Source organism: Rosa chinensis, chromosome 6, assembly GCF_002994745.2.
Source record: "Rosa chinensis cultivar Old Blush chromosome 6, RchiOBHm-V2, whole genome shotgun sequence".
Taxonomy (NCBI): domain Eukaryota; kingdom Viridiplantae; phylum Streptophyta; class Magnoliopsida; order Rosales; family Rosaceae; genus Rosa; species Rosa chinensis.
The window spans coordinates 65,106,264-65,128,690 of NC_037093.1; the positions used below are offsets into that span (position 1 = coordinate 65,106,264).

At 41.3% G+C, this 22,427-nt stretch overlaps 2 protein-coding genes across 4 annotated transcripts; one reads left to right on the forward strand and one right to left on the reverse strand.

Annotated features, from left to right (window-relative positions):
- Nucleotides 1-17,536: 17,536 nt before the first annotated feature.
- LOC112172491 lies at nt 17,537-18,932 on the reverse strand. The gene is made up of 2 exons (XM_024309852.2): nt 18,864-18,932; nt 17,537-18,628 (listed from the first exon to the last, which is right to left on the reverse strand). The coding sequence occupies exon 2, from the start codon at nt 18,391-18,393 to the stop codon at nt 17,722-17,724; it is 672 nt and encodes a 223-aa protein (XP_024165620.1). The 5' UTR covers nt 18,394-18,628; nt 18,864-18,932; the 3' UTR covers nt 17,537-17,721.
- A 152-nt stretch (nt 18,933-19,084) lies between these two features.
- On the forward strand, nt 19,085-22,365 carry LOC112172492 (peptidyl-tRNA hydrolase 2, mitochondrial). 3 transcript variants are annotated; one of them, XM_024309855.2, is made up of 9 exons: nt 19,085-19,248; nt 19,540-19,752; nt 20,516-20,576; nt 20,724-20,760; nt 21,084-21,161; nt 21,269-21,341; nt 21,639-21,678; nt 21,948-22,044; nt 22,109-22,365. In XM_024309855.2, exons 1-8 carry the CDS (start codon nt 19,207-19,209, stop codon nt 21,995-21,997), a joined length of 594 nt encoding a protein of 197 aa, XP_024165623.1. In that variant the 5' UTR covers nt 19,085-19,206; the 3' UTR covers nt 21,998-22,044; nt 22,109-22,365. The 3 variants fall into 3 exon arrangements, with proteins under 3 accessions (XP_024165623.1, XP_024165624.1, XP_024165621.1); XM_024309856.2 differs by having other exon boundaries at nt 19,543-19,752; nt 21,948-22,365; XM_024309853.2 differs by having other exon boundaries at nt 19,086-19,248; nt 21,948-22,365.
- Nucleotides 22,366-22,427: the final 62 nt, after the last annotated feature.

Consider the following 22,427-nt stretch of genomic DNA (forward strand, 5'->3'; position numbering starts at 1 on the left):
CCTATCAATAGCACATATGGTGAAACATACTCAATGCATTAAGATTGAATGGAAGTTTGATCGATAAAGCGCACAAGTGTGGAGCACCTACCTTACATGCAATCGGATAAAATACTATTGTATGATATTGAAATTATACCAAATGATTTAAACATCACATGCTGCTTGAATTTGCTCCTAATGGATTATGTTTTCTGATAGGCTGAGGTTGTTCAAGCTGTCCATGAGCCAGTGCAGGGGATTCGAGAGTTTGTTCAAGCTGTCCATGAGCCAGTGCAGGGGAGTCAAGAGCTTTTTCAAGCTGTCCATGAGTCAATGCACGAGATTCATGCACTTGCTGGGGGTCGTAAGTCTATTTTCTAGTTAAGAATTTCTTTGCACAGTATATAACGTAACCATTATTCATAATAACATTTAAACGCTGATAGGCTGTAGTTGTTGGGATTGATTAGTACGCTAATAGTAATTATTTTCTATCAAATAAATAAAATAAAAGGTTGAGAATGAGATTGATTAGAACGAACAAAGACGCCATGGAAAGAAGGAGAACTCATCTCTTGAGCAAGAACGGCAAAAGCCTAAAAACGATTGAATCTAAATTGCAACATGAAGGTACAAAATAAAGGGAAATTTGGCTTTTTAGGTTTATAATATAGGTTATTCTAGCATCAATCTAGCTATGATCGATCTCTTTCATTCTCCAATATTGCTTATAATAGTTATGATACATTGCTCTTGAGTAAATTAGGTTTTTGTTTAAGTATATTGGTATTGAGAGAGATTGATGAGAGAATTGTGTATCATTATAGATAATAGGAGCCCTATATATAGGGATTACAAAGTGCATAATCTAATGTTACAAGGAATACCAATCCGTGTAGGATTGGGAAATCTAGAACCTTCTCTCCTATTCCTATTCCTAGTTTGATAAGGCACACTAAACTTGATTTTCCTTCAACACTCCCCCTTGTGCCGCTCAAACTTGGTGGTGACGCTTCATCCGTTGCCTCGTTAAAAACCTTGCCAGGTAACAAAAACCCTGTGGGACAAAAATAATCCTGGTCGAAGGACAAAAAGAGCACAACACGTCCTTCACTCTTCGAGATCGAACATGTAGACATCATAACTCCCCCTGATGTCGATATCTCCCCCTGATTGCTACAATCGTGGGAGTTCGGATAACTTTCTCAATCCGATGCTCTTCACATGTTTCTCGAAGGTGGATTTAGGTAACGACTTAGTGAATAAGTCCGATACATTATCCTCTGATCGGATTTGATTCACTTCAATCTTTAGAAGTGATTGTTGTTGCTGATTATAAAAGAACTTAGGCGATATATGCTTGGTGTTGTCGCCCTTGATGAAACCTAACTTCATTTGTTCAATACAAGCTGCATTATCCTCATAAATGCATGTAGGTTCATCTGTGGTAGACTTCAAACCACAACTTCCTTGAATGTGTCGAATTACAGACCTTAGCCATACACATTCACGTACAGCTTCATGTAGAGCAATAATCTCTGCATGATTTGAGGAAGTAGCAACAAGGGTTTGTTTCGTAGACCTCCAAGATATCGCAGTGCTTCCCATGGTAAAGACATAACCTGTTTGGGAGCGACCTTTGTGAGGGTCAGAGAGGTACCCTGCATCAGCAAAACCCATCAAGACATCATTGTCGTTTTGATGGAGGGAGATAGGAGGACGCCGGCCACCATGACAGGCGGCGGTGCCGGCGCCGGCAACATGGCCGGCGGCCATTCCATGGACGGGGGCGTTTTGCCTTTTGGGGTCCGATCCCAATTTTCCGTCATTCCTTTTCTCTCTGTAGGGATAGAATAGGCCCATATCAATCGTACCTCTTAGGTATCGAAAGATGGTCTTTACACCAATCCAATGGCGGCGTGTTGGCGCAGAGCTGTGTCGAGCTAACAAGTTCACTGCGAATGAGATGTCCGGTCTTGTGCATTGAGCTAAGTACAATAATGCGCCTATTGCACTTAAATAGGGCACTTCGGCCTCTAGGGGTTCTTCGTCCTCATCCCTTGGACGAAACGGATCTTTTCCGGGCTCAAGACTACGGCCGATCATGGGAGTACTCGTAGGCTTTGCTTTATCTTCATTAAAGCGCCTTAGAATTTTCTGAGTATATGCAGACTGATGGATCAAAATCCCATCACTACGGTGCTCGAGTTCTATACCGAGACAAAACCGTGTTTTCCCAAGATCTTTCATCTCAAATTCGGATTTCAAGTAATTAGCAGTTTCCTTTAACTCATCCAGAGTTCCAATTAGGTTCATGTCATCGACATAAACTGCTACGATTGCAAATCCGGAACTTGTTCTTTTAATGAACACGCATGGGCATATTTCATTGTTAATATATCCCTTCCCAATCAAGTAGTCACTTAGACGGTTATACCACATCCGTCCAGATTGTTTTAATCCATATAGTGAGCGTTTTAATCTTATTGAAAACGCGCTCCGTGGTTTAGAGCCACTTGATTTGGGTAATTGAAGTCCATCTGGAACCTTCATATATATCTCTGAATCTAGATCCCCATAGAGATATGCTGTAACCACATCCATAAGCTGCATGTCAAGTTTTTCGGAAACTACCAAACTGACAAGGTAGCGGAACGTTATAACGTCCATTACGGGAGAATATGTCTCCTCGTAGTCGATTCCAGGGCGTTGTGAGAAACCTTGCGCCACAAGGCGGGCTTTATATCTTACCACCTCATTTTTCTCATTACGCTTTCTAACAAAGACCCATTTATGGCCAACAGGCTTTACACTTGGGGGTGTCTGCGTTACAGGCCCAAATACCTGTCTCTTTGTTAGTGAATCCAATTCAACCTGGATCGCATCTTTCCATTTAGGCCAATCTGCTCTTCGTTGACATTCTTCAACAGAGCGAGGTTCGATATCATCATATTCTATAATCCCTTTCGCAATATGATATGCAAATGCATCATCAATTGCCATAGAATTTCTATCCATCATCTCATGTACACTAGTGTAATTTATGGAGATCTCTCTATTCTCTGGAGTTGGTTCTGACATTGGAGCGTCCCCCAATGATGTCTCTTGGACATAACCATAATCCGGAATATTCTCATGAGATGGATTATTTATATCGATGATTAATGGATTATTCTGTGCCAAACTCGCTTTCTTTCTTGGGCGAGAATCCATCGAACCTATGGGCCTCCCGCGCTTCCTGGCAGGAGCCGTGGGCCTAGCCATAACGTCACCATCATTGAGAGATGGGACGTTGGCGCCATGCTCATGCACTCTTGAGTTGGCGTCATGTCCTCTACTTTTAGGGACATCAATCCTTGCAGGCACGTTTGCAGCAGGTATGTGTGATCTCGTCACTTTAGCGATATCAGAAAACGCATCAGGCATCGATTCTGCTACGTTCTGAAGATCGAGAATTCTCCGCACTTCAATTTCAGACTGTGCAGTTCGGGGATCAAGATGAGACAGAGTGGGGACAGACCACGACAATTCCGGTCGTTCCTGTTGAACATTGATGTTCTTATCTCCCCTAACGATGGGAAGACTGTCTCATCGAAGTGACAATCCGCAAATCTTGCGGTAAAAATATCGCCTGTCAAGGGTTCTATGTAGCGGATAATCGTTGGAGAATCATATCCAACATAAATGCCTAATCGTCTTTGAGGACCCATTTTGGTGCGCTGTGGAGGCGCAATTGGCACATAAACTGCGCACCCAAATATGCGTAAGTGTGAGACATTAGGCTCATACCCAGTCACCATCTGGGACGCAGAAAAGGGTTGAGTGGCAGTGGGCCTCAGACGAATAAGCACAGCTGCATGCAATATTGCATAGCCCCAAGCAGAAATAGGGAGATTGGTGCGCATGACCAATGCCCTAGCGACCATTTGTAGTCGTTTAATGGCGGCTTCTGCGAGACCATTTTGGGTGTGAACATGAGGAACAGGATGTTCAACATCAATCCCAATGGACATGCAATATTCATCAAAAGTCTTTGATGTAAACTCTCCAGCATTGTCTAATCTTATAGACTTAATAGGATGATCAGGGTGGTGAGCCCTTAACTTAATTATTTGTGCTAGGAGTTTAGCAAATGCAGCGTTCCTGGTGGACAATAACATGACATGTGACCAGCGTGTCGATGCATCAACCAATACCATAAAATATCGAAATGGTCCGCATGATGGTTGAATAGGTCCACAAATATCACCTTGGATTCTTTGCAAGAATGGTATATTTTCTTTGGTGTCCTTTGCATAGGATGGTCTCGATCCTAACTTTGCTAAAGAGCAGGCTTTGCAGGACGAATAATGGGCTTTAGAAATAACCAATGAGGATTTTGGTTGAGCCATGAAGTCACTTTTGACTTTAGAAGCAGAAATTGGAGTCAGGGGAGCAGGGGTGGCGTCAAAGCCACCCTGGAGCCGCAGGGGGATGGCGGCGCCGGCTAGTGGTGGCCGGACTTGAAGGGGGAAGGCGCCGTGAGGCGCAGGTGCTCTTCCTTGATCCAAATTTCGACTTTTACTTCCTTTCGTTCTGAAAAAGGGATGTCCGTGTGAAGTCTTTAATATACGGATCATCATGTCACGACCTGGGTGTCCCAAACGGTCGTGCCAAAGCCTATATGTGTCGGAATCCCATAAATCATCTCTCATGACATAGTTGGATTCAATGACTCAAATAGTGGTTGCATACAACCCACTAGAGCGACACATAAGTTTCTCTAAGACTCGTTTATGTCCGTAGTCATTAGAGGTGATGCAAAGGAACTCTTGTCCATTCTCACAATGTGTTTCCACATGAAAACCATTGGCTCTTATATCTTTGAAGCTCAATAGGGTTCTTCCTGCCCTAGGAGCATAAAGAGCTTCGGTGACATTCAAAGTAGTGCCATTAGGCAACATAAATTGAGCTGGTCCTCGACCATGAATCAATTGAGATGGTCCAGCCATCGTAGTCACAGAAGATCGAGTAGGCGCCATCCATAGGAATAGCTGCCTGTTTCGAAGGATGGTATGTGTAGTGGCACTATCCACGAGGCATTCGAGCTCTCCGGGAAACATACTGAAAAATAATAAAGTTCGAATTTAGAATATGTCCAAGACATTTGAATAAAATAAGTCGATACTTTATTAATGATAGCCAATGATTACATCAAAATTTCTTGACTAAAATCTAATCCAATATAAAATCAAATAGTAGACGAATCGTAGTCACTTAATCCGTTCGGTAATTTCAATTTGGTTGTGACCAGGTAAGGTAAGGCGAGATTTTGGTGGAGCGTTGCTCACTTTTTAAAACCGTTCTCTCATATCAAACCTTGCCTAGACATCACAAGTACTCTTGAGTACGCCTAGAGGGAAAAAAATGAATACAATAAGTCATTTTATTGATTTAGGGCATAATTGCCATTACATAATTCTTGGAAAAGTAAAGGACTATACTAATCAAAATCTGCAGCATCTTTGTGCAATTCTTTGTCAGATTTGAAGTCCGCTATGGTGAGGTTGACGTCGGCATCATCACCATTTTCTTCTATATTTTCGGCAAAATTGGCTTCATGCTCTCTGAAGTCTCTAAATGCCTTATAATGCGCAGCCAATTGTTTGCTTGCGTTGCATTGTTTGAACCAGTGCTCACTAGATCCACATCGATGACACATGTCATTGTGATTTCCTCCCTTTAATTGAGGTGCATTGTTTGCACTTGGGTGGCGTCCCCCATAGGAGTTGGCGCCATTCCCACGGCCCTGGGTGGTTCCTCCATGTCCTGGAGCCCCACGGCCTCCTCTCCCACGTTGCCATGTATTGCCACGTGATCGTCCTTCATTCTGACGAGTACCTTCCTTTGTAGGGCGGTTATATGGACCAGAACGTCCGTTGTGTCCCTTATTCTTAGGGTTCCGCTCCTTGCGCCCTCCTTTGGGTGCATTATTATAATTCGCCTCATGAACGCTCTTAGTTCCGATAGGCCTTGAATTATAATTCTTCACGAGGATATTATCATGCTTTTCAGCTACAGACATAATAGTAATGAGCTGATGAAATCTCGTGATCCGTCTAGTATCAAATTCCGTTCGATATTGCTTTGAGAGCAAAATTGCTGAGACGGGGAAGGTGGAGAGAGTTTTCTCAATTAGTTCTTGCTCTGTGATGGGTTGTCCACAGAACCCCAACATGGTTTTGAGGCGTAGAACTTCTGAATTATATTCAGCTACGGACTTGAAGTCGGCGAATCGTAGATTGCCCCATTGAACTTTCAAGTCAGGGAGGAGGGTATCCTTGATATTACCAAATCGCTCTTCTAGCGCGACCCATAATTCTCTAGCATCCTTGATTGCCATGTACTCCAGTCGGAGTGATTTATCCATGTGGCGCCTCATCAAGATGAGGGCGGTGGCATTGTTCGTAGCCGTACGCTCAAATATGAGAGTAGGATTAGGAGCTTGAATTAAGGGTAGGATCCCTTTTGAAGTGAGGTGGTGCTCAACATCCGTGGCCCAACTATGATATTCCGAGCCAGTTGAGGTAAGTGCAGGAAAGTCAAGTTTCGACATCCTGAAATAAGAAGAAGAAATATATTAGTTTCGGAGTTAAAACTTCCACGACAACTAAATATTAAGATTTCCGAGCTATGCTACCAAGAAATCGATTTCCAAGAAAATTGGATTAGACCGAAACAATGATGTTTATAAGGTCATAAATCGATGCTTGCGGACGCTCTTAGTCCGAAGTCTTACGAACGCTCTTAGTTCGTTAATTGCGTGAATCCCCACGATTCCGCATTGAATCGAACCCACGTTCTATGAAAGGTGGGATGAAGAAGAAGGGAGGTTTTTAAGTCCCCGAGAAAAAGAAAGAATTTCAATTTAGGAACTTTAAAACTTACGCTATTGGATACTTACTTGTTGGTTTTGAATCACGCGCGTGTCGATGCAGGCGTGATGGAGCGAAGGTTTGCAGCGGTGTCGGATTGGGGCTGCAGTGATATTGTAGCGGCAACAAGTTGCAGTAGGTGAGAAAAGGAGCTGCTGATGTAGGTGCGCTGTAGGGGCAGCAGGGGCACGACCGAGATGCAGGGGTAGTGATGCAGGGCTGCAGACGCGCGGGCGTGTGGACAAGCAGCAGCGTGCGCAGGGGCGCGGGGCTGCAGGGCAGCGACGCAGGGGCGTGTGGCTGTAGGTGCAGCGCGCAGGGCAGCAGGGGCTGCTACGATGTGGTAGGGCTAGCTCGGGCTAGGTGGCTTCGGCAGATTTTGGTTTTTGCTTTGTGGCTAGAGTCGTGCTGATAACGTGTTTAAGTATATTGGTATTGAGAGAGATTGATGAGAGAATTGTGTATCATTATAGAGAATAGGAGCCCTATATATAGGGATTACAAAGTGCATAATCTAATGTTACAAGGAATACCAATCCGTGTAGGATTGGGAAATCTAGAACCTTCTCTCCTATTCCTATTCCTAGTTTGATAAGGCACACTAAACTTGATTTTCCTTCAACAGTTTTGATATATTGTTTATGGAATAATAGTTCAAACACAAGAAATCAAGAATATATTTTTGAAATTGGGCATTTTCAAAATTAGACTTCAAATGTCCAATTTCAAGAAATCAAATGGGCTAAATTCTTACCCTCTGGTGATGAGTACAAGTGACCTCAGCCAAACCGTCTTGAACAATTGTTGTACGAGTGTGCTGAAAAAAAATTGATTATGAAAGAGGCATTAACAATCATTATGAAAATCTAGAACCTCACAATCAACATCAAAACACCATCATGAAAGTTAAAATTGCTGCAGATATAGACTTCCATAGGCTAACGCCGTGTGTTTATCCAGCCGATACGTTCGTGTGTTATTATAAGTTTAAAAACAATGCTAAATTTTTTTATGAAACTTGTTGAAGGAATATCGATTTAGTGTGCCTTATCAAACTAGGAGTAGCAATAGGAGAGAAGGTTCTAGATTTCCCAATCCTACACGGATTGGTATTCCTTGTAACATTAGAACTAGTACTTTGTAATCCCTATATATAGGGCTCCTATTCTCAATAATATGACACACAATTCTCTCATCAATCTCTCTCAATACACATATCCTTAAACACGTTATCAGCACGACTCTAACCACAAAACAGAAAACCAAAACTCATTCACAAAGCAGCCCCTAGCCCGAGCTAGCCGAGCCTTCGCTGCAGCCCGCGCGCCCGTGCGCTTGCAACCTTGCACAGCAGCCCCTGCTGCCCCCCTTCCTGCAGCCCTGCGTTCCAGCCTGCTGCCATCGAAGCATCACTGCTGCGCAAACAAACCAACGCACACCCACTGCATCTTTTTCCCGTTCCTGTGCACATCCGTCTTCTTGCAAGCCTCGAAACGTCTAGTTCGGAAGCTCAGATCGAAAAACTTTCTTCATCAAAGTTGTTCGTCTCTGTCTCTTCCATCTAACCTCCGAATTTCAGCCTTATCGGAGTTATATTGAGATATGTACACCAATCGAAGTACAAGCTGTTCAAAACAGAATCTGCTCCGAATTTTCAACAAGTAAGTATTCAAAAGAGTAAGTTTTGAAGTTCCTATAATTCGAAATTTAAATATTTCTTCTTTTCTCGGGGACTTGAAAACCTCCCTTCTTCTACATCCCACCTTTCTTATAACGTGGGTTCGATTCTTGAAAAGCGGAATCGTGGGGATTCACGCAATTAACGAACTAAGAGCGTTCGTAAGACTTCGGACTAAGAGCGTCCGTAAGCATCGATTTAACGAACTAAGAGCGTTCGTAAGCTACGGACTAAGAGCGTTCGTGAGCATAGATTTTGACCATTTAAACATCATTGTTTCGGTCTAATCCAAATATTCTTGGAAATCGATTTCTTGGTAGCATTAAGGCTCAGAAATCTTATATTAGTTTTCGTGGAAGCATTGACTCCGAAACTAATACGTTCTTGCTTTCCTTTCAGGATGTAAGACTTGAACGAGTTCGATTTTACTCCATTGGATTCAACGGGCACGGGATATTTATTTGCCTACAATCCAAGAGCCCTGTTCTAAAGGAACCGCTCAAGACTCACAAACTGAGATAGAAAATTCCAGGGCATTTACCCTGATGAAGCGCCACATGAAGATGGCCCTCCAGTTTGAGTACATGAATGAGGATAACGCTAACAACCTTTGGGTTGCGCCTAGTGAACGTTTTAGTAACATTCACAACTTTCCGAACATAGAAGCACGATGGAATAATATCTGCTTCACTATAACTTTGAAAGAGTTATGAAATATTGTTCGGAGGCTCTCTGCATCATATTATTTATGCATGCTTGTGGAAAAACACAAAATAACAAATTGATTGAGAAAACCCTAACATGACCATAGGAGTCATGACGTTGAGGGTATAGGGTTGGACACCATGGCGCCATTTTTGGCCATGATTGCACTATTCCAACGCCATTGGTTCTAGGGACCATATGTATTGTGTCAATACACCTCAATCAAGAGAGCATCCTCTTCATGATATTTTATGGAGTACCTGATCAATGGTAATACATCGAGCTATAAAAGACTTTAAATCTGGCGATGAAGATAGAATGCCGCAGATTTTTATTTAGAATAGTCTTTTAATTTCCAAGAATTATGTAATGGCAATTATGCCTTAATCAATAAAATGACTTATTGGATTATCTCTTTTCTTCTAGGCGTACTCAATTAAGTATGATATCTAGGAAAGTAATTGAGATTAGTGGTACTTAAGAGAGCTTTGCTCCACCGACATCTCTCTCTACTTCCCTGGTCATATTTAATTGGAATTACCGAACGAATTGAGTGACTACAATTTGTCTAATGTTTGATTTTTCTTTGGATTAGATTATGGTCACGAAACTTTGATGTAATCATTGGCTATTATTAATAAAGTATCGATTTATTTTATCTCATGTCATGGACATATTTTTCGAACTTTATTACTTCAAATATATAAGAGCCAATGGTTTTCATGCGGAAACGCATTGTGAGAATGGACAAGAGTTCCTTTGCATCACCTCTAATGACTACGGACGTAAAAGAGTCTTAGAGAAACTTATGTGTCGATCTAGTGGGTTGTATGCAACCACTATTCGCATAATTGAATCCAATCATGTTATGAGAGATGATTTATGGGATTCTGACACATATAGGCTTTGGCATGACCGTCTGGGACTCCTAGGTCGTGATATGATGATCCGTATATTAAAGACTTCACACGGACATCCATTCTTCAGAACGAAGAGAAGTAAAAACCAAAAATTGGTTCGAGGAGATGCACCTGCGCCTCACGGCGCCAAGACTGTGCAAGACCGGCCACTTAGGGCCGGCGCCGTCTACCCCCTACGGCAACAACATGGCATTGACGCCATGGATCATTATTTGACTCCTCCTTCTACTTCTAAAGTCAATTGTGACTTCATGGCTAAACCAAAATCCTCATTGGTTGTCTCTAAAGCCCATCATTCGTTCTGCAAAGCCTGCTCTTTAGCAAAATTAGGATCGAGACCATCCTATGCAAAGGACACTAAAGAAAATATACCATTCTTGCAAAGAATCCACGGTGATATTTGTGGACCTATTCAACCACCATGCGGACCATTTAGATATTTTATGGTGTTGGTTGATGCATCGACACGCTGGTCACATGTCATGCTATTGTCCACAAGGAACGCTGCATTTGCTAAACTCCTAGCACAAATAATTAAGTTAAGGGCTCACCACCCTGATCATCCTATTAAGTCTATAAGGTTAGACAATGCTGGGGAGTTTACATCAAAGACTTTTGATGATTATTGCATGTCCATTGGGATAGAAGTTGAACATCCAGTTCCTCATGTTCACACCCAAAATGGTCTCGCAGAAGCCGCCATTAAACGACTACAAATGGTCGCTAGGGCATTGGTAATGCGCACCAATCTCCCTATTTCTACTTGGGGCTATGCAATATTGCATGCAGCTGTGCTTCTTCGTCTGAGGCCCACTGCCACTCAACCCTTTTCTGCGTCCCAGATGGTGACTGGGTATGAGCCTAATGTCTCACACTTACGCATATTTGGGTGTGCAGTTTATGTGCCTATTGTGCCGCCACAGCGCACCAAAATGGGTCCTCAACGACGATTAGGCATTTATGTTGGATATGATTCTCCAACCATTGTCCGCTATTTAGAACCCTTGACAGGCGATCTCTTTACCGCAAGATTTGTGGATTGTCACTTCGATGAGACAGTCTTCCCGTCGTTAGGGGGAGATAAGAACATAAATGTTCAACAGGAACGACAGGAATTGTCGTGGTCTGTCCCCACTCTGTCTCATCTTGATCCCCGAACCGCACAGTCCGAAATTGAAGTGCGGAGAATTCTCGATCTTCAGAACGTAGCAGAATCGATGCCTGATGCGTTTTCTGATATCGCTAAAGTGACGAGATCACACATACCTGCTGCAAATGTGCCTGCAAGGATTGATGTCCCTAAAATTAGAGGACATGACGCCACCTCAAGGGCACTTGAGCATGGCGCCAACGTCCACAGTGGTAGTGACGTTGTGGCTAGGCCCACGGCTCCTGCCAGGAAGCGCGGGAGGCCAATAGGTTCGATGGATTCTCGCCCAAGAAAGAAAGCGAGTTTGGCACAAAATAATCCATTAATCATCGATGTAAATAATCCATCTCATGAGAACATTCCGGATTATGGTTATGTCCAAGAGACATCATTGGGGGACGCTCCAATGTCAAAACCAACTCCAGAGAATAGAGAGATCTCCATAAATTACACTAGTGTACATGAGATGATGGATAGAAATTCTATGGCAATTGATGATGCATTTGCATATCATATTGCAAAAGGAATCATAGAATATGATGATATCGAACCTCGCTCTGTCGAAGAATGTCGACGAAGAGCGGATTGGCCTAAATGGAAAGATGCGATCCAGGCTGAATTGGATTCACTAGCAAAGAGACAGGTATTTGGGCCTATAACACAGACACCCCCAGATGTAAAACCTGTTGGCCATAAATGGGTCTTTGTTAGAAAGCGTAATGGGAAAAATGAGGTGGTTAGATATAAAGCCCACCTCGTGGCGCAAGGTTTCTCACAACGCCCTGGAATCGACTACGAGGAGACATATTCTCCCGTAATGGACGTTATAACGTTCCGCTACCTTGTCAGTTTGGTAGTTTCCGAAAAACTTGACATGCAGCTTATGGATGTGGTTACAGCATATCTCTATGAGGATCTAGATTCAAAGATATATATGAAGGTTCCAGATGGACTTCAATTACCCAAATCAAGTGGCTCTAAACCACGGAGCGCGTTTTCAATAAGATTAAAACGCTCACTATATGGATTAAAACAATCCGGACGGATGTGGTATAACCGTCTAAGTGACTACTTGATTGGAAAGGGATATATTAATAATGAAATATGCCCATGCGTGTTCATTAAAAGAACAAGTTCCGGATTTGCAATCGTAGCAGTTTATGTTGATGACATGAACCTAATTGGAACTCTAGATGAGTTAAAGGAAACTGCTCAATATTTGAAATCCGAATTTGAGATGAAAGATCTTGGGAAAACACGGTTTTGTCTCGGTTTAGAACTCGAGCACCGTAGTGATGGCATTTTGATCCATCAGTCTGCATATACTCAGAAAATCTTAAGGCGCTTTAATGAAGATAAAGCAAAGCCTGTGAGTACTCCCATGATCGGTCGTAGTCTTGAGCTAGGAAAAGATCCGTTTCGTCCAAAGGATGAGGACGAAGAGCTATTAGAGGCAGAAGTGCCCTATTTAAGTGCAATAGGCGCATTATTGTACTTAGCTCAATGCACAAGACCAGACGTCTCATTCGCAGTGAACTTGTTAGCTAGACATAGCTCTGCGCCTACACGTCGCCATTGGATTGGTGTAAAGACAATCTTTCGATACCTAAGAGGTACGATTGATATGGGCCTATTTTATCCCTACAGAGAGAAGGGGAATGACGGAAGAATGGGATCGGACCCCATTAGGCATGGAGCCACCGTCCACCATGACAAGGTGGCCGGCCATGTTGCCGCCAACGCCGTCATCACCACCAGGGGTGGCTGGCCTCACCCTATCCCCCTTCATCAAACGACAATGATGTCTTGATGGGTTTTGCTGATGCAGGGTACCTCTCTGACCCTCACAAAGGTCGCTCCCAAACGGGTTATGTCTTTACCATGGGAAGCACTGCGATATCTTGGAGGTCTACGAAACAGACCCTTGTTGTTACTTCCTCAAATCATGCAGAGATTATTGCTCTACATGAAGCCGTACGTGAATGTATATGGCTAAGGTCTATAATTAGACATATCCGAGGAAGTTGTGGTTTGAAGTCTACCACAGATGAACCTACATGCATTTATGAGGATAATGCAGCTTATATTGAACAAATGAAGTTAGGTTTCATCAAGGGCGACAACACCAAGCATATATCGCCTAAGTTCTTCTATAATCAGCAACAACAATCACTTCTAAAGATTGAAGTGAATCAAATCCGATCAGAGGATAATGTAGCGGACTTATTCACTAAGTCGCTACCTAAATCCACCTTCGAGAAACATGTGAAGAGCATCGGATTGAGAAAGTTATCCGAACTCCCACGATTGTAGCAATCAGGGGGAGATATCAACATCAGGGGGAGTTATGATGTCTACATGTTCGATCTCGAAGAGTGAAGGACGTGTTGTGCTCTTTTTGTCCTTCGACCAGGGTTATTTTTATCCCACAGGGTTTTTGTTACCTGGCAAGGTTTTTAACGAGGCAACGGATGAAGCGTCACCACCAAGTTTGAGCGGCACAAGGGGGAGTGTTGAAGGAATATCGATTTAGTGTGCCTTATCAAACTAGGAGTAGCAATAGGAGAGAAGGTTCTAGATTTCCCAATCCTACACGGATTGGTATTCCTTGTAACATTAGAACTAGTACTTTGTAATCCCTATATATAGGGCTCCTATTCTCAATAATATGACACACAATTCTCTCATCAATCTCTCTCAATACACATATCCTTAAACAAAACTCACCCTTATATTGTTTGTTTTGAGAGATTACTTCGGCACGAGCAGCCGTGAATTCTTCTAGAAGCACTGTAGCATTTCATATTTTATTACTTGGATTGTAAATTAATTTAATGGATGAAGTTAAAAAATGGGCTAAATTCTTACCCTCTGGTGACGAGTACCAATGACCACGGCTAAACCGTCTTGAAGAGTTGTTCCAGTGTGCTGAATAATGCCCAATTTCAAAAATATATTCTTGATTTCTTGAAATTGCGCATTTGAAGTCCAATTTCGAAATTAGGTCTGATTGTTAATGTGATAATAGGGTGTAGGTCTGATTGTGAATGTGATAATATGCATGTTCACACCTATTTAGGGTTGTAGGATAAGGATGGGGTGGTTTCACCACCAATTTCTTCCATTGACATCCTCGGAAGAAAACTTAAGTTTTCATCCCAACATCCGTAGTTGCGTTCACTTGCCCTTTTTATTTTCCTATGATAAAATAAGGGAAATTCAATGCGTTCATCTTTATTTCTTATTTTCCCAACATTCACGTTCACATTCCCAACATCCGTAGTTGCGTTCACTTGCCTTTTTTTATTTCAGCCACGATCTTCAATGCATCCAGAAACTCAGAGGCATACATTTTCCAAGTATCGGGATTCCTACTGTTGAGAAATCGATCACAAATGTTAATCAACTCTACTTGTACTGAATCCATGGGCGATAACATTTTACGAGTCAGACCACGAGCCAAACGAGTATGAGTGCGACTAGAAGCCTGCAAAAACAGAAACATTAAATTCCAGATAATTTGATTAATATTGCAACTAAATCAAGAATGGGGAGAGAGAATTACCACAAACTTGTGAACAACGTAATAGTGATATATTGCACATCTCATCCTCTGAAATGAAAGCAGATTCGCATCTTCAACCACCTCATTCCTGATTTGCTGCAGATATTGACTTCCACAGGCTAACGCTGTGTGTCTATCCAGCTGATACGTAAGTGTGTTATTATAAGTTTAAAAACAACGCTAAAAAAATTTACGCACGTGTGTTATTCCTGATTCTGGATGCATTCAATTTCTCTTAAGGATATTGGGATGAAAACTTGAATTTTCTTCCGAGAATGTTAATAAAAGATATTGGTGGTAGAACCACCCCATCCTTATCCTTGTGATTCGAATTCTAGGGTTGGTAAATATGTTCAGACGTGTTTAGTGGTTATTAATTGCTTATTTAACTCTTCCATTAATTGATAGATCAATATAGAACGCTATCCTATCAATATCACATATAGTAAAACATGCTCAATGCATTAAGATTGAATGGAAGTTTGATCGATTTTAGAAAAGCATATAAGTGTGGAACGCATATCTTACATGCAATTCTAATTGTTGATTTAACTTTAGTCCAAAAATCTTACTACTTATGAATTAAGATCATGGAACGCTACTTTCTTAAAACTAGAACAATTAACACAAACACATAAAAGATATCTATATGCACGAAATCAACAATAATTCTTAAACATAATTCCTTATTTTGAGAATGATCGACAAATCCTTTTGAGCAACTATAATTCAGTAAATTTCTTCACTGGACTATTTCAAAACTTGTGATATTTTGGTCAAATTTTGGCAAACCATCATGAATCTATGACTAATCGCACCGCATGGTTCTTGTTAATTACGTCTTTAATTTGGTTGATTAAGTATGATATAGATATGTACCTGATAATGCTAAAGAATGTGTCATTTTCAGCTGGACACTAATCTGGTTGTAAAGTCGTCATTGGCACATGTACGTTGAACTGGACTTGATCAGAAGCCAAGGGACCATGTCGTCGAGAAGTTTATCTTATCTAATTCTGTTCTTCGTCAAATACAAATCATTCACATTGTGACTCAACGCGGAAAACCCACGTACGTATCGTTAATCTGCTCCTCATGCAATGAGAATTACGAGGCAGATGCATTCATTTCCGTCAAGTCGGTGCTAATTTACATCACACACAGGTCTATTTACAGTTACGTACTGATCATCCCGATCCTTCATCCTCGATGTGATGTTGTATTGTTGTACCAAAAAAAAAGAAGCTTCGTCACATTAGATCACCTTGTCCTAGTCTGCGCACTTCTATCACTTCATTGATAAGTGTGTGTGTGTATATATATATATATAATATATATGTATTTATACACATCATTTACACATTTATTTACGGTTTTGGAGAATCGTCCCTAGTCGTAAGCAGCTAAATTCAAGCAGCTAAATTCAATGAATCGTCCCTAGTCGTAAGCAGCACATGTACTTGAATTTATCTCTCTTTCTTATCTCATCCAAGCAAACAGGGCAGCAGCTACCATCTTCAATTCGCAGACTTAGGCTTGGCCTCGATGAGAAAGACCTCTCCTGCTGCTGCTGTTTCTTTCCAAGAGGATGGAGCTGATGAAACCACTTTCGGACACTATCCTCAGCCAGTGATGCGCGCGACATGGGCAGCCCCAACAGCCAGCTCACCTCGCTCGGATGGAGTGCACTCCTCCTAACACAACGGGTGTCGATACAAACACCCAATACTTGGCGATACACAAACAGCAGGTGCTTGCAGGGGGAGACAACGTACGTCAGGGCACGAGCATGTTGACTCGGTGGACAATGTGACAGTGTACACATTTTTGGTGTGTCCTAAAACGAAGAACCTGGAACCAGAGCGGTGCAGAAGGCGGATGTGCTGGTGGATGGCTCTCTCCATCCGGTCTTCGAAAGGTTTGTCCGGGTTGCGCCACCGCGGCATTGGAATTGAAAGACTTAGGCAGTTGTGAACAAGCAAATGTGTTTGAATTTTGAAATGTTGGATTCTTTCGTGGGAATTGGAGGACTACTTGAGTAGGGAATTATGAAGTTGGAAAAATGCAAAACCTTGACTTGCAATCCACAAGATCACTTCTCCTAAAATTACAGAAATGTAATTGTAAGAAATCAGTCAACATCGAACAAAAGAAAAGTAAAACTGCAATCTATTCCACTTTGAAGCCAAACAAAACGATTGAAAGGGTAAAAAAAAGCAGATATAATTGACAAGAACCCAAAGAAAGAAAGAAATCTAGTGGTAGTGCTTCCACTTGACAAGTAAAACAAAACGATACCAACGAACTCTAAGGACTTCTTCACCTTGATAACTGTTCGGAAGCATCTTGGTGTTCTTGTTTGCCTTGGGCTGGCTTGAACATTTGACTGTGTGCTGTTCCTCTTGTGCTCTTTTGGGCTTTGATGAACAGTACACAAAAAGTTGACGGTTTGATGTTTTGCAAAAATTATTATCACAAATACCATCACATTTTGATAAAAAAAATTCTATGTAAATTGATAATCCAGTTTGCAGTATCAAGTCGATTTATGTCATTTTTAGTTGACTTGTTGTATAGGTGTAACCGGAGTAGCATCTGATTTGGATTTGGATTTGGATTGGTGCCGAAAACAAGCATTCATCTTGCAATTAAACCTGGAAATGGAAGCATTCATTCATTCCACATGAAATTCAGACAAAATTCCCACACTAAGAGCCACGCACTTCTATCATTCCATAGCAAATTTACATCATCTACTACCAATTTATTTACAATCACCCCACTTTTAACCATCACAGTGCAGATCATCATTCATATTCGTCTTCGTCCTCATCCTCCTCGCTCGTACTAGCGTAAGCCGCCAAGTTCAAGTACTTCTCCTGCTCCTGCTGGATCGACCCCCATCTCGCCCTGCACATCACACAATGAGCTGGCTTCTTCCTCGCGCTCCTCTTCCACTTCAAGAAGCATTCCTCATGTATCGGGTTTCTACACGTCCCACAAGCCACCACTTTGTCTTGCTTCCCCATCTCATCCAAACAAACAGGGCAGCAAGTACCCTCTTCAATCACCACTCTTGGCCTCGACGACGAAGAAGACCCCTGCTGCCTCTGCCTGCCCTGAAAATCATACAGCTGATGAAACCACTGCCGCACGCTTTCCCCGGCCAGCGATTCAGGCAGCGTGTCCCGCCCCAGCATGCACTGCACCTCCCACTGCGAGAACGTGCCGTCCCTGAGAGACTTGTCATTGGCTGAAAGACCCAACACTTGGAGATACACAAACAGCAAATGCTTGCATGGGGTTACAGGGTCAGGGCAGCTGCATTTAGGGTAACTGGTGATGGTCGCAGTGTACACATTTCCGGTGTCGCCCAAGATGAAGAAGGTGGCACCTGAGCGGAGCAGGAGGCGAATGTGCTGGTTGAGGGCTCGCTCCAAGCGGTCATTGAAGGGCTTGTAGCGGCTGGGCCGCGGCATTGTTGAGTTGGGGGAACTAGGAAGCGGTGGCAGATGAGGGTTGGAACAAAATTAGGCAAGGTGTTTGCGAAGTGGGATTTGTAGGTGGGAAATGTGGTTGGATTCTTTGTGTGAATTTGAAGAATACGTGAGGAATGGCGGGAGCGTATAGGAATTTGGTAAAGTTGGAGTGTTCTGTTCTCAAAGGCAAACCATCGAAACACGTTACAGGCAAGAAATGACAGATCAAACTTCCCTGAAAGCACAAAGATAAAAATTACAAAGAGTAACGAAAACTCAAACCAGGAATAAAGTGCAGAGCAATGGTACTAATTTATATGGTGAGAAGGAAAGTAGAATAAAACCACCATCAACAAATTGAAGTCCAAAACTTTTCTTTGGTCAAAAGTTTCTAAAGATCCAAACTTTACTATTGAGAAGGTAACAAAATACAGAAAAAGTAACGGCAGCGTTAAAGAAAAAGTACAAACCGATGCTGATCCGCCATCTCAGACTATGCTCGGCCACTTCTGGTTTTGGATGCGGTGGTTGTTTGTGAGGGTTTTTCACTTTTTACCTTGTGCCTTTTTATTACAGGGTCTTATATTGCTTCTTATGGGCCTACACCCAAAAGCTATTATGGGTCTAAGTGAGTCACAGGCCCAAAAAGGAAACGTTCGTTTTTTTTTTTTGGGTTGAATTTAGGCATTTAGCTTCTGCTGGTTTTAGCACTCACCCTCATCTCCTGCTTGCAAGTTAGAAACCCACCAGAAAAAGAAAAACCAGTCTTCTTCTCTGAGCAAGTTACTATCTGTAAACCACTGAACAATACCCATGTTTGGTTCATTAAGAATTTCTTCCCAGAATCCAAGAAAGGTACTATCTTTCTTTTCATTTTCGTCTCTTTCTCTTACTTTGGTTTCAACTTTGTTCGCCCAGACTGAGTTTGGTTTCCGAGAATTACGGCAAAAAGAAACCATGTTGGAATTCTCATCTACCCAAAAGAAAAAGATTGCATCTTTCTCATATAAAGTGAAGCGTGGAGGGACCATATAGTTGATTTATGAGCTTATTTTATTTGGTTGGAAATTTGTTCTATTTGTTAGGATTTAGATAGCGAAATTAGTTGGATTTCATCAATTTTAGTGTAATGTTTATGATTGACAGCAGCAGCAGAAGCAAGAACGAGAATGGTTAAACTTGAGTTTTAAGCCAGAGAATTTCCTTCCAGGAGTTGTCATTGGCTTCATTCTTGGGTTGTTGTTGGATTTATCACAACCTGGTAAGGGTTCCTTGAAGTTGAAGAGGAAAAATTTCTCAGAGGGTAAGCCCCAACAGCGAAGTTTGGTCTCGACTAATGGTGATGAAGAGCTTAAAATGGTTTGTTTCTTAGTTCCTTGTTAAGTTCTTATTGAATTCTGATGTTATTCATACCTTGAGTTTCAAGTGATATAGCTTGAGATGGTGTTGCTGTTGGTTTGTGGCATGCTTTGGTGTTTGTTAACATGTCGACTTAATCATTGTACTGGTTAAGTGAAGGATAAAGTTGATTCTGACTATTCGGTTTTTGATCATTGAGATAACTTGATGATCATGTGTGTTTCATTGTACTAAATTCTACTTTGTCCAAAACTATATGAACTTTCATGAGGCAACTAAGCATGCTCTTTAGAATTTTAAATCTTGTGCTTTTGTTCTGTTCTTGTGAGTTATAAGAATAAGGTCAAGCGATATAGACAATGAGACTCGGTGATAACTAAGTGGATATATAGTGAACAATTTGCTCTACTGACCGATTTTTTACACAAAAGTGAACAAGTATGAAATAAGGAAGTTAATGCTGCTATTGTTTTTGTTGGGTAACTATGCAGCTGCTCATATTTTCTTTGTTGCCTTTTTAGAAATTGTCAAGTATTAGTCATGCTGGTATCAGATAGGCTGTTAATTTCTTTGTTTGATGGTTGAAATAGTAATGGCCTTCCTTTTTTCTTTTCTTTTTTTAAGTAAAGCAATAACCTTAAATGAGGTTAACAAGAATAACACCCAGATTTGATATCATTAGTCAGGGAATTGAGCTTATTAGTTAGGTTACTTATCTTGGTTAAAATATTTCTAAATTCAAGTGGTGAACTGCTCATGACAGGTTCTTGTAGTTAGACGAGACTTAAAGATTACAACTGGAAAAATCGCATCTCAGTGTGCTCGTAAGTCCCTTAAATTCTACGAAAATTAGTTAATTCTAATATTAATTTCTGTGGTGACTACCCCTTTTCCCAGCCTCAACATTTTATTCTTGATTTTTTTTATTTATTGAATCATTTGGGTAAAATATTTCTTTTGCACACTTGCAGATGCTGCCACCGGCATGTATGCAGAACTGATGCAAAGGTGATTATGGGTGTCTTCCTTTATTTGAAGCCTTTTACTCTTACTGAATGCCCACCTCTCCCTCCCCCCGCCCCCAACCCGCCCTACATAATGTTAAATGTTTTGTATCCATTTTGGACAGTTATATCCTTTGTTAAACAGAGGTTAACATCTGTTGAAAGGGTGCAACAATTAATTTGAAATAATAAAACAAATGAAAAAACAAAGCTGTGCAAAGACATTTGTATAACTGCTAGCTACTTGTGCATCTATATGAATAAAGAAGTGCCATTTAGAATGCTATATTATCTTATCAAAGGTATAACATTAAGTTTTGATTGCAGCCGTAGGTCCCTTTTGAGACAATGGGAGGAAAATGGGCAACCCAAAATTGTGGTTACATGCAAGAATCAACAAGAAATGTAAGCAGGTGATTTTGTTGTATATGTGCTCACTGGACATGTCTTTTTTTGGCTGATTTGTTGGTCTTAGAGTTTGCTTTTTATTTCATTACTCTTTTTTTTATCAGGAATAAGCTGAAAGAAGCAGCTGAGGGCATTGGCCTTCCAACTTTTGTTGTCGCTGATGCAGGGCGAACACAGGTAAGATGTAATCTTGGAATGTACAGTATTAGTCTGAAGTTGGTTGAATCCATATAAACACTTGGCTATTGTGAGGACTATTGGCTTCTTAGCCAAAGCAAAACCTTGAGAGGATTGAACTACAACACCTTAGCTGCTAATGAGTGCAATATTACATGCAGAAACACCTCAGTAATTATAGATCTTTTGTCTTGAAACAAGAGAATAAGATTATAGCTCTTTCTTGGTTCTGGAATTAAGATTGTACATCTGTAGTTGAGAACTTGCAGGTCTTGACAGTTAGTTTGTTTTGCTCAGGTTGTGAGTGGGTCAAAGACAGTTCTTGCCGTTGGACCGGGTTTGTGTCTCACACTTTGCTGTAAAATAGTTTTTGTTGAATGGCTTTGTAGACACATGTGCCATCCTTTTGCTCCATTAATGAAAGTAGTAGATTTAACCCAACATTAAAAGTATTAAAAGATGTCTAGTGAACAATGAACTTACTGCCTATCTTATGGTTATTGGGCTTTCTACATTTCCTGCTCTGAAATCTACCATAATGAAATATATAGATAACCATAATGAAATCTAGCATAGCCCTTTCTTATTACTTGAGTTTCTGTGCAGGACCAAAAGAATTGGTAGATTCAGTGACAGGGAAACAGGGTCTCCTCTGAAGTTCTGTAGAAAGAAAGGGCTATTTCCTGCCACACCAGTGTTCTTACATTTTGTTCTTTCTTCTCTGATTGAGACCTGTAAAATGCAGTCAAGTTGAAGTTTGATTTCACCATTCTGCAAAGCTGTGGCCAAATGCCTTTTTCCTAGTGTTAATAGGAAGAAGCCTTTGTAATTCCGTTAGGTGTCCTGTAGACCTAACCTCACTGCCAGTAGGGGTGATAAGGTAGGAAAGGTGGATATATATCTTGAATTTTCCATTCTTCTGATTCAGATGTATGTTGAACATATTGTAAATTGTGTGTTAATGCGTTAAAAGGAGCATGATTTGTAATTTTGCAAATTGAAACTCACCTATTTTAGATTTTTAGTACCGGTGATTGAGCATGAACTTAACAAGCAAAGATACAGATTTTTGCAGTCATATACTCA